Here is a 13,249-nt window from a genome sequence, read left to right on the forward strand (position 1 = left end):
GAATGATAGTGACAAATGCATTTATTACAAATCAGAAAATAACATTTACACTATCATATGTGTCAATGTAGATCATCTACTCATATTTGGTTCCAATATTCATGTTGTGAATAATGTGAAATCATTGTTGTGTAACAACTTTGATATGAAAGACCTTGGAGAGGCAAGTGTAATCCTTAGTATAAAAATTACTAGGTCAAAAGAAGGAATTTCTTTGGATCAATCTCACTATGTGGAAAAGATCCTAAAGAAATATAAATACTTTGACTGTAAACCTGCTAGCACACCATACGATCCAAGTGTAAAACTTTTTAAGAACATTGGTGAAGGTGTAAGACAAGTTGAATATGCTAGCATCATTGGCAGCCTTCGATATGCCACTGATTGCACTAGACCCGACATTGCCTATGTTGTGGGATTATTATGCAGGTTTACCAGTAGGCCAAGTATGGAGCATTGGCATGCTATAGAAAGGGTAATGAGATACCTTAAGAAAACAATGAACCTTGGATAACATTATCGAAGGTTTCCAGCTGTCCTAGAAGGATTCAGTGATGCTGATTGGAACACTCTTTCAGATGATTCCAAAGCAACCAGTGGTTATATATTTAGCATAAATGGTGGGGTTGTTCTTTGAAGTCAAACAAACAGACTATTCTGGCTCAATCCACCATGGAAGTTGAGATGATAGCACTAGCAACAGCTAGTGAAGAAGCAAGTTGGCTGAGAAGCTTGCTTGTAGAGATTCCCCTATAGGAAAAACCGATTCCGGTTGTGTTGATCCATTGTGATAGTACCGCAACTATTGCAAAAATTGAGAACCACTTTTATAACGGTAAGAAACGAAAAATTCTTCGTAAGCACAACACCATTAAAGAGTTACTCTCTACAAGAACTGTTTAGAGTGGATCATGTATGCACTGAGAATAACTTAGCAGATCCTTTGACGAAAGGACTAGCTAGAGAGAAAGTCCATAATACTTCTAAGAGTATGGGACTATTGCCCTTAGAACGAGGATCACTCATGATGGTAACCCGACCTAACTGACTGGAGATCCCAAGAAATAGGTTCAATGGGTAATAACAAGTTGTGAAGTGATATGAGAATGAACATGCTATAAAATTATGAGAAACATGATTCCTAATTAGAGTGGAGTACCTAGGCTACAGGAGTACTCTTGATAGACTCACCTATGTGAATGTGGAAGTGGGGGCCGCTTCCTATGAAATTTTGGGGCATAAATTTCTAGAGCGTTCACTATACTGGGATAGACGTGCATGGCCTTTAACGCACGAGCTTTACAGAATACACCTTTGAAAAGGTTGTGTGTGGTTTAATGCTGGAGATAGAGTTCAAGACTACGAGTCACTCTAGTAAAATCTAGATATTATTCACTATGCAAAGGTTCAAGTCGCATGACACCTTTGTTTACGCACAATCTTATTGAGACCACAAATATTCTCGGAAATTATTTTTTAATTTCAAGTGGGGGAATGTTAGAACATGGTTTGTTGAAAACCATGAGTGAGAACTTTTGGGTGTGAAATATAAAAAACACCCAAGTCCGACATAGAAGAGTTTGAAAAAACAACTCTCAAAGTCCCACATGGAAGAGTTTTGAAAAAAATAAAAATTAAGCTCTCAAGTCCCACGTGGGAGAAATGAGGAACATGAGAAAAATCTCATGTTATAAATAGAGGCTTTCAGCCTTCATTTTAACTTGCACCAGTTGAAGGCGTTTCCTCTCAACTTTTCTTTCTCCCCCCTAATATTCCGCTGACGCATTTCCGGCAAACTTCTCCCCCTTTTTTTCCGTGGCACTTAAGAATTGGCACAGGTAGCCATAGTGGGATTTCGAGAACTGACACTAGTAGTCAGTATTGTGGGTAAAGAATTGGCACAGGTAGCCATAGTGGGATTTCGAGAACTAACACTGGTAGTTAGTATTGTGGGAAGAGAATTGGCACAGGCAGCCAAAGTGGGATTTCGAGAACTGACACTGGTAGTCATTATTGTGGGAAGAGAATTGGCACGGGTAGCCATATTGTGGGATTTCGAGAACTGACACTGGTAGTCAGTATTGTGGGAAGAGAATTGGCACAGGTAGCCATATTGTGGGTAACTTCGAGAATTGGCACTGGTAGCCATATTGTGGAGGGTGTATTCGAGATCGGTTCTTAAAGTGCAGTAAGAATTCGATAACAGAGATCTAGGCTGTTTTATCCTGGGGACAGCGTGGTTGATAGTCTGCTTGCACATTTTGGGCAGTGCCACGAAACGTCTTAGAGAGAGCGACATGGTCGTGACTCAGCCAGTAAATATTATTTCGTGCCATTTAGAATTGCCGCAAGCTACGGTAACAACACGTCCACCACGAATCTAATCCATTCCCCGTTTCAACTAGTGCTCTAGATCTTTCAGGTAGTAACAATATTTTTATTATTTCAGCAAATGTAAGGGGGGGAATTAATGGAATAAAAGGAAAGTAATGACCTTGCTAAACTTCATAAAAATTGAAGATTTTAGATAATTTACTACAAAATAACACTCAAAAGAAAAAACAAAAGGCTCAAAATTATTTATTTTCCATTAACTATGATAAATTAATTCTTTTTTCCATTCTAGGTTAATTACACAATTGTGTGAATAAAATTATTCAATAAATCCTTGAATGTTGTACTAGGTTAAATCACACAATTTTAATCAAGTAAATAATCATGGCCAACTCCTATTTTCACAATCATGCTTACAAGAGAAAATAATCATTTCTTTAATATGGAGTTGGTCAAGCTTGGCTCACCACATATAGATAAGATCTAATGTTATATATTGATCACCTAAAGTAATATGTCTTGAGATGATAGAATATATGGTTGACAAAACAAAAGCATGTATGATTGGTACAAAATTCTAATGAATATTTTTCTTTTTAAGATTAGAAACATAAAAATACTTATAATTTTTATTATTATCTTCTTATTTGTTTAATGTACCTTTTTTCCAAATAGGGAAATCAATGAGGCTCCTTGCAAAAATTGATTATGAAAATCCACATCCACCACATACGAATCTACAACCCCCATCTGCTACGGGCAAAAAGCCACTTCCGAAATGAAGACTGAAGTATATACATTTTGTTTTAAGCCTCAAAGAACTTGACAGTGGTGCCAAAGTCTATACTTAATTATGGCATATCATAATTACATTACATTTTGTGAAAATAAAAATTATTGCCATGTTGTTCGTGGGACTAAAATTTCTTATCATATAAGATTAACCAATAAAATTTTCTTGTAACACTTTTATTAGTAACCCAAAGATTGAAATAATAATTAAGGAATTTTCATAAGTTTACACGAAAACCAGAGTTAATTTATCCAATATGTGGAAACACAAAACACTGATTTGCGATTTGAGACTTACATCTCACCTTAATTCCAATGTTTATTACTACCTTGACTTTTTCCACATATCTTTCCTCAATTTTTGTAACGCCCAATTTCAATTTTCAATTTTGGGGAGAATTAGCACAATGATTCACTTTTAGTATGGAAAAGAGGTCTATATCTTATTGAAAGTGCTTTTGCTTTTACTTGAAAAAGAAAATTCTTAATTTTGTTTAGTTCTTTGAAATAAGTTATTCCTTTGTTTGAGATCATATTTTTATAGATATTATGAATAAAAGATTTAATTGGCTAACCTCGGTTAGTGTGCATACTCATTATGAACAATGAAGTAGTATAGATGAAAGTTATAGGAGATGAAGGAGCCCCAAGATGTTGAGAGGGACGACGATGGCGGTGATGCGTCAACAAAGCCTTGAGGGAGAGTCTAGGTGAGACGAGTCCCCTGTATTCCTAGATGAGGTATTCTGTTGGATCGGATAGTTCTCACAGCACAAACTAGACAGTCTCTAACAAGCCCTTTTTCCAATCAGGATCGATGAGAGAGATGCCTAGAAAGTGTTTGATACGACACTATCCTAAAATGGACAGTTCCTTTGGAATAGATTAATCACATATCCTTGTGAGGAATGAATTGGTGCGTTCAAATCTGCTTGTTATGGGACCTGTACTCTCGGTTATTTTTGAATAGTTTATCAGGAGGATATTGCCGTAAGGATGGATGAACCAAACAAAGCATTTATATATTGTACTCGTGGATATTGATTCCCATATCTTGAGTACGAACATCATTTATCATTGGCACTTATGTATGTGATAACATGTTATGTCTGTTATTTATTTTTATCTCTTGGTGTGATATTCTTTGTAATTCCACGACGTCAATGAAGAATATTCTTTAGATGTTTTACTCCCTCTCTTTCTTTCTGGTTTACTAGTATACATCATTGTTTATATGGACAAATCAGGAATGATTCGGACTTACCGATTCACGATGTCCCATGAGTGGACTCGGAGAGTTGATAGGGCGAGGATTAGGACTCTATGTTCCGACTTTGACATGGTGGAGGAGATTGAGGTTGACAACGACGTCGATTGTGTGGAGTTAGTCTGCATAGAGGACTCTATGGAGGTAGTAGACCTCTCATCGGACTCACAACCTGAGGAGGATCCGAGCAAGGGCCCTAGTACCCCCGCTAGTCTTGGAGGTAGACGCTAGGAGCTGCTTCTCTTCTTTTGCATTTTGGAATAGGGATACCTATGTAGGATACTTTTGTAATGTTGACACCCTCAACTTATTTTGTACTTATTTTTACTTTACAATTTTTAATTTAGGCGATGATTAGATTTCGCCTTGTATTTTGTAACCACATTGTACTGGACCAATCAACACCTTGTTGTGTGTGTTGGGGGGTCAAGTCTTTTATAATGAAAAGCATTCAGAAAAGTGTTGTACCATTTTCAATTTCAATTAGGTATTAGTTATTTACTTTCCACAATCTAAAAAATGTGACATCTTGAAAAAGAAATGGATATAAGGAAAACCATTTGTGATTTATATATTGCATAAAAAATAAAAACAAAATTTACTCATTTTTCTAAAAGATTAATTATATTATTTATGAAGTGATTTTCGGGGCGTTACAAAATGTCATAATATTTCAGCGTTTGAGTCGCACAATGTTTTTTATCTTTTAAGAACATTCTAGCATTTGATTCTAAAAATGTCATAATATTTTGGTATCTGAGTCTGACAATGTTTTTTTCAAAGAACGCTTTAGTGTATGAGTCTAGCAACCTTATAACATTTTGGTGTCTGAGTCCAACAATATTTTTTGTAAGAACATTCTAACGTCTAAGTCTAGCAACATCATAATATTTTGGCATCTGATTTTGACAGTGATTTTATTTTAAGAACGTTATAGCGTGTGAGTACGATAATGTTTTTCTTTTAAGAACTTCTAGCATTTGAGTTTAGAAACATCATATTGTTTTGGTGTTTGAGTCCCACAATGTTTTCTCTTTAAGAACATTCTAGTGTTTGAGTCTAGCAACATCATAATATTTCAGTGTCTGAGTGCAAAAATGTTTTTTATTTCAATAATGTTCTAGCATCTAGGTCTAGCAACGTTATAATATTTCAGTATCTGAGTTCGACAATATTTTTTCTTTAAACGCTCTAGCGTCCAAATCTAGCAACATCATAACATTTTGGTGTCCGAGTCCAACACTGTTTTTTCTTTTAAAATAAATTTGATTTATCACCTTTGAAGGTGTGATTATGGAAGAATGATGATTGTTTTGTATACATGATTTGTACTTAAGTTTACTTGAAAACCGGAGTTAATTTATCCAATATGCGGAAACACAAAACACTGGTTTCCACTTACATCTTACCTTAACTCCAACGTTTATTACTACACAACTTTTTCAAAACAACTTTCTTTTATTTTTGACCCACACAACATTAACTTTCAATTTAGGGGAGCATTAGCACAATGTTTCATTTTCAGTATGGAAAAGAGGTTTTAATCTTATTGAAAGTGCTTTTTCTAATACTTGAAAAAATGTCGAAGTGCTTAAAAAGGAAAATTCTTAATTTTGTTTTGTTTTTAGAAATAAGTTATTCCTTTGTTTGAGATCATATTTTTATAGATATCATGATTAGGAACTCATTTCATATATATCACCTAAAGTAATACTTCTTGAGATGATAAAAAATATGGTTGGAAAAAAATCGTGTATGATTGGTACCAAAATTCTAATGAATATTTTTCTTTTTAAGATTAAAAATATACAAAAAAAACTTATAATTCTTATTCTTATCTTCTTATTTATTTAATGTACATTTTTTTTCCAAACAGGGAAATCACTGAGGCTCCTAGTAGAAATCGATTATGAAAATCCACATCCGCATCCCTGACATGCGAATCTACAACCCCCGGTCGCTGCAGGCACAAAAACACCTCCCAAAGAAGACTGAAGTTTAAACAACTTGTTTTAAACCTCTAAGAATTCAATAGTGGTACCAAAGGCTATACTAAATTCTGGCATGTCATAACTACATTACATTTTGTGAAAATAAAAATGATTGTCATGTTGTTGGTTGGACTAAAATTTCTTATCATATAAAATTAACCAATAAAATTTTCTTGTAACACTTTTATCTAGTAAACCAAAGATTAACATAATAATTAAGGAATTTACAAAAGTTCACTTGAAAACGAAAGTTAATTTATCCAATATGCGAAAACACAAAACATTGATTTCCAATCTGAGACTTGCATCTTACCTGCATTCCATTGCTTATTATTACCATCACTTTTTCCACATATCTTTCCTTTATTTTTGCCCCACCCAAATTTAATTTTCAATTTAGAGGAGCATTAGTACAATGTTTCATTTTCAGTATAGAAAAGAGGTCTATATCTTATTGAAAGTACTTTTGCTTATACTTGCAAAATTTTGAAGTGCTTAAAAAGGAAAGTTCTTAATTTTGTTTTGTTCTTTGAAATAAGTTATTCCTTTGTTTGAGATTGTATTTTTACATATATCATAATTAGGAACTCATTTCATGAGAACTAGTTGATGATTGTTTTATTGATGAGTGTGATAAGATATAGTTTATATGCTGCATTATCTATGACACCCTATTGTTATAAAAATATGCAACTCTTTGTTGGCACAAATTTCAATTTCGAGGATTGAGTATTTGGTGTTAGTGAAATTTGTATATACTCAGGTAAAATAAAATAGGATCTCCTTATTAAATTATTGAAGAGAGTTAATAGTGAATATTTCCTTACTCATAAATTAGATTTTTTGAATTTGTAGATTTGATATGTTTTTATTCTGAGATTTCTCTTATATAAAGAGAGATTTCTTTTCAAAATAAAAAAGATAACAAATAATTCATATTCCATAAAATTTTCATATCATTAATATTAAATTCCAAAATTGAAAATAATAACAAAATTCAAATATTCGAATTGAGTAATTTTAGGTTCTAGGACAAAAACATATTTTTGCGGTAAAAATAGTCCAATAAATTTTATAACGTTAAAAAATATAATGTAATTCCTAAAAGTAAGCTCAAGATAGTTATTTGACCTTTTAAAATAGTTGTAGCCAAAAACCTCCTTTTAGATAGAAAATTATAGGGTGATTCTATAAAATCATAAAATTATTACATTATCTATAAGTAGATAAAAATCAATCATTCGACTATTACAAAATCACAAGGATATTTTGAATGCATTTTTATTTTATAATTGTATAGAAAACGAAAATTACAAGAATTTTGTCGTATGATTAATTTTAGGAATTGCAATCCTTCCATAATTAGGATTATAAGTGACTATTAAGTCACATAAAATACTTTTAAAATTAAAAACGAAAATGGAATAATATTTGGTCATTATTGAACTATTAATTAGTAATTACCCATTAAATTATTTTAACACCTCTTTTATTTTTATAATATGCGGAAATGGAAGTTGAGGAGTCAAATATTTTGAAATGGAATTTCACCTACTAATGAGACAATTAAGTGCTCGATTAAAACCTTTTTATTATTTTTATTTTTAAGAGATATATTGCATTGAAACTTGAAATAATAATTTTGAAATTTTCTTTTTGGAATTTTGGGGCTAGAGGAAATTGGATTTTCACAATTGTATATTCACACCATTAATTAAAATTCAATTTTAACTAATTATTTCTTAATTAAATTGTAATTTCGAATGTGAATTAATATAGTATTATTATAGTCAAATTATATAAATTTTAGATCATTTTGCAATTTATTAAAATATGAGGAGAAATAGAATGGAAAGCCGTAGCAATTTTCTGTTATAAATAACTCAATTCTGATGTAGTAAATTTAAAAAAAGTAGATATAGCTTCTGCAACTTTTTATCTTTGTTTCATGTTAGTGTTTGGCATGACTTGTTCTTCTCATCACACTTTTATAGGTATACATGTTTTGAACACTTGAAAATTTACATTTTATTGCACTCAATAATTGAGAATAGATTATTGCCTAAAATTACCTCCATTTTTTTTAAGCAATTGTGCTATAGCACCAGAAATATTATAAAATGGAACCAAAAGAGAGATACACAAAGGAATTACATGTTCCTAAATCTGAAATTAGGAAGACCTAGTAAGTTCCTATTATAGTCATTCATAATGAAACTAGGGATTGAATTCCAAGTTGTGTTATTCCTAGACTTTGCACCAAAAGAGACCAATTTGTCAGCACAAGAGTTTCTCTCTCTATAAATGTGAGTGATTTTCCAATTTAACAATTCCAGAGTCTTAGTACCACTTGTTATGTAGCTGCCAAGGGGGATTAGAATCTCCTCTGAAAAATTTCACAACCAGAACAGAGTCAACTTCAAGCCAAATGTTCAACCACCCTTTCTTGTAGGCCAAGGAAATAGCTATAATAGCCTAATAAAGCTCAGTATAGAGGGCATACTGGATATTAAGATAGGAGCCAAATCCTAGAAGGAACACCCCTTTGTGATCTCTAAATATGCCTCTTCCACCTGCATGACTAGGACAACCGAAAGTCGCACCATCCGTGTTCACCTTTATCCAACCAACCGAGGATGCCAACCAAAGAACCTTAGTAATCTTAGGAGCATAGTTGTAGTAGATACTGACTTTGAAATGCTTTAAAATAATCAGATCCTTGATAAAAGGATTTGCAGACATTGTAGAGTAATTGCCTGAAATAGTTGTGTCCCTGATTATCCTAGCAATTGCTTGGTTGAGAGAAACCACTCTGTCCTCGAATCTTATTTGATTCCTGCAAAACCAAATAGTTGAAATTGTGCTGACAGAACAGATTAGCAGAAGTTGTTGAATTTGCTTGCTGAAATTGTTGTTGAATGAGATGATCAACTCTTTAATAGAATTTAAGTTGATTTTGATTGAGAAAATTGACATAAGCCAATTCCAAATAGAAATAGCAAAATTACAGTTGAGGAAGATATGATTTGTGTCTTCTATGGCCTTTTTACACAAATTGCATCTAGATGCCAAAACACAACCTCTCCTTTGTAAGTTGACATCAGAAGGCATTTTACCATGAATGATCCTCCAAGTGATGAAAGAGCTTGAAGGAGGGGTCACCTTAGACCAAACTAGGTTGCACCAGATGAGAGGAGTGGAAGAATTAGAGACAAAATCATAAGCAACCTTTAAAGAGAACAATCCATCCTCAGAATGCTTCCACACTAGCTTATCAACACCATTAGATCTAGTTGTGTTTGCTAAGCTAAGGGCAACATCAGGGAAGAGGCTATTAATAGGGGCAGGAATTATCCACTTAGAGTTGACAATGAAATCAGACACAGAAGCTAGAAGAGAGCTCTATATATGTGCAAGAATTCCCATAGAATCAACATTAGGTACCCCTAGCCAGTTTTCCTTCCAGAAGTTGACATTCTCACCATTACCAATCAACCATATAGAGTTTGTAGATGTGATTGACCAGTTCTCTTTGATGCCAGACCCGATTGAGGATTTAAAGTGCCTATTAGGGGGATCCTTGTAGTGACCAAACCTATTCCTGTAGAATATGGCCCAATCTTGGTTGTCACATCTCATATCCCAGGCCAGATGAAGTAGGGAAACTTTGTTTAACATTTTAATAGATCTCAGCCCCAATCCTCCCTGAGTAATGGGAGCACAGACTTTGTTCCAGTCCACTGTGACAAGCTTTCTAGTGCCAATGTCCCTGGACCAAATGAAGTTTCTGATTCCTTTGTCTAAACAATCACTCAGAGAAGCAAGCCACTTATAAATATGAAAGCTATAAAGGAGCATGCTGTGAATAATGGATCTCACCAATTCAACTCTGCCCATTATAGATAAGGATGAGCCCTTCCAAGTTGCCAATTTAGCAAGAATTTTGTCAGCAATTGGTTGAAGATGATACCTTCTAGGCTTACCCTTAAACAAAGGAACCCCTAGGTAGTTGAATGAGAGAGAACCCCTAACAAAACCCAATAGAGAAGATATAGAATCAATTTTCCTGGCATTAGCATTAATGACATAGAATTTGCATTTTTGAGTGTTGATTTGTTGGCTAGAAACTTGAGCATAGTCCAGAACAAGCTTCTTAAGACAAGGCATCTCTGTTTTAATGCCCTTGCAAAAGATGAGAATATCATTAGCATAGAGAACATGACTAGGAGAATGCATTCTATAAGGACCAGCAATTGTGCTTATTTTCTTCTCATTGACCAGCTTAAGAATACCCCTACTTAAGACATCCTCAGCCAGGCAAAAAAGCAAGGGAGAAAGGAGGTCTCCTTGTCTAACCCCTCTTGTGCACTTGAAGAAGCAAACATTATTTCCATTAACAATGATGGAGAGCTTGGCAGAATCCAGAATAGTGTTTATCCAATGAATGAACTTAGTGTTAAAACCAAAAGCATGAAGAGTGTCCAACAAGAAAGTCCAATCTATTGTGTCAAAGGCCTTTTTGATATCCAGTTTCATAGCCAAATTGCTCCCAAAAGCTTTGTGATCTAACATGTTTATTGCTTCAGAGGCAAGGCAAATACAATCCCTAATTTGTATGTCCTTGATGAAACCTCTATGCTGCTTAGAGATGATTTTGGGAGCAATAATAACTAATCTATCAACAAGGATCTTAGTAATAATTTTGAACTGGAAATTAGCAAGGGCAATAGGCCTGTAGTCTTCAATTCTATCTGCACCCTTGACCTTTTGAACCAAGATGACGGAGTTTGAGTTTAAGTTCTTCATCAACCAACCCTGCTTGAAAAATTGCAAAACAACATTGCATACCTCAATATTGATTATGTCCCAGAAATTTTGAAAGAAACAACCAAAGAAGCCATCAGGGCCAGGAGCACTCTCCCCATTGAGAGCAAACACTACAGCTTTGATTTCAGTGTGTAAAGGCAATATAGTCAGCATAGAATTATCATCATCAATGATCAATCTTGGAATCACATCATGAATAAGAGAATTAGAGGTAGTGTTGTTAGGAGAAGCAAAAAGATTGGTATAATAAGTAAGGACATGATTTTCAATGTCAGCTTGGTTATAGAGAATATTTTCACCATCCTGGATCATAGACAAAGAATTGGTGTCATATATTATCTTAGTGATGGAAGAAGCTTGTATTTCTGCCACCCATTGTGTGCCAATTGATTTTAGCTTTTTCCATCCAGAAGGATTCTTCAACAAGTAGAGCATTCATCAGCTCAGATTGAGCCAAGTCTTCCTTATCCATTAGACTATTATCAGGGCCTTGATCATTGATGCAATTGTGAATGACAACAACATTGGCCTTAGCAGCAAAGACCCTTTGGTGAATATTACCAAAGACATTTTTGTTCCAATTATGAGCTCTTTTTTCAAGTTTTTAAGCTTGGTTGATAAAACAAACATAGGACAGCCCACCACCTCAACATTCCAAACCTCAGCCACCAATCTTCTGCAATCAAAGTTAAGCAACCACATTTTGTGAAATTTGAAGGAAGATTTTCGAGTCTGCACTTGATTGTTACAAGAGAGTAACAAAGGGAAATGGTCAGAGGCAACTCTAGACATAGTGCAACAAACAAAATGAGTGAAATCATTAACCCAATCATCATTAACCATAGCTCTATCAAGCCTTTTCTCAGTACTAGCATTACCAATACGCTTGGACCAAGTAAATTGAGCACCCGTAGTTGGAAGACTTATGAGGCCAGCATTGTCAATAAAAGTCTGAAACTCAACAGAAGGAATTCTAGCAGGTAATCTGAGACTTCTACATTCGTGAGCTCCCAAGACCACATTAAAATCCCCTACACAACACCAAGGCCCAGGATTGTCAGAGATTACCTTTTGGACTTCAGACCAAAGGGGTCTCCGAAGTAGGTAGCTAGTGTTAGCATAGACAACACAAAAATGCAGGACCTTGTTGTCCACCAACACTGAGAAAGAAATATGTTGATCATTATTCATTAGGACAATAGGAACTAAATCATGGTTACAGAGCCCCCAAATGGAAGGAATGAGAGAACCTTTATCATTGACCACAAAAATCTTGACATTTAAGTAAGTCCAATACCTCTCTGCAACCTTATTACTAAGAATTTTTGGTTCAGCAAGGAAAACTAAATCAGGCTTTATAGACATACAAATTTGTTTTGAAGAAAATCCTAGTTTTATGATTACCAAATCCCCTACAATTCCAAAATAGGATTTTCATTGGGAAATGGTTAAATATCCACCCCTTCGAGTATTATGAATCCTCTGAGATTTACCACTTTTCCTCTGATTTTTCCTCTGAGATTTGGACATTACTGGTGTGAATTCCTCCTCTCCATCTTGGGAGACATTATCATCTGCCCAGAGTCTTCCTAGCAACCTCATATCATAAGAGGTAACATTATTATCCAAATTGGCAGTTTCTTGCACAATGACATTAGCATCTTGTGATTCATCTGAGTCAACCACTTGTAGCTCCTCCTGTTCTCTGTCTGAGTTGATATCCTCATCAACATGATGAATTAGAGATGCAGGGTTTCTCACAAAATTGCCCAGAGTATCCATGTTGTCCTCTCCTCTGTCAATCTCCAGATTTATGACTAAGTCATTAATCTATCTGGAATTAGAGACATTGCCTATTTTAGGATTGGGGGGGTGTTTTAGCCTCCCTTTGAATAGGCATGGGAACCTTTTTAACCTTATTTGTAGGAGCAACTTCAAGACTAGGCTTTGAGACTTGCTGACCTTTGGCCTTAACCTTTGTTGTTTCATCAACAAAGTTTTTCTTTATCACCCTACGACATTGAGCTAGGAGATGACC

The 13,249-nt window shown here is 34.5% G+C and overlaps 1 protein-coding gene across 1 annotated transcript; it reads right to left on the bottom strand.

Moving 5' to 3' along the window:
* Positions 1–8,859: 8,859 nt before the first annotated feature.
* On the bottom strand, positions 8,860–12,993 carry LOC109340119. The gene is made up of 4 exons (XM_019577694.1): positions 12,705–12,993; positions 11,773–12,623; positions 9,829–11,628; positions 8,860–9,786 (listed from the first exon to the last, which is right to left on the bottom strand). Exons 1-4 carry the CDS (start codon positions 12,991–12,993, stop codon positions 8,860–8,862), a joined length of 3,867 nt encoding a protein of 1,288 aa, XP_019433239.1.
* Between the last annotated feature and the right edge of the window lie 256 nt (positions 12,994–13,249).

Source organism: Lupinus angustifolius, unplaced genomic scaffold, assembly GCF_001865875.1.
Source record: "Lupinus angustifolius cultivar Tanjil unplaced genomic scaffold, LupAngTanjil_v1.0 Scaffold_143_76, whole genome shotgun sequence".
NCBI lineage: Eukaryota > Viridiplantae > Streptophyta > Magnoliopsida > Fabales > Fabaceae > Lupinus > Lupinus angustifolius.

What these genes read in the sequence shown, in the direction of transcription:
- LOC109340119 (XM_019577694.1), bottom strand. Translation starts at nt 12,993, where the DNA reads ATGGATACTCTGGGCAATTTTGTGAGAAACCCTGCATCTCTAATTCAT. An exon ending in TTGGAACAAAAATGTCTTTG is followed by an intron (nt 11,629 to 11,772) that starts GTAATATTCACC and finishes TACTTGTTGAAG; the next exon opens with AATCCTTCTGGATGGAAAAA. An exon ending in GGAAGGAAAACTGGCTAGGG is followed by an intron (nt 9,787 to 9,828) that starts GTACCTAATGTT and finishes GCACATATATAG; the next exon opens with AGCTCTCTTCTAGCTTCTGT.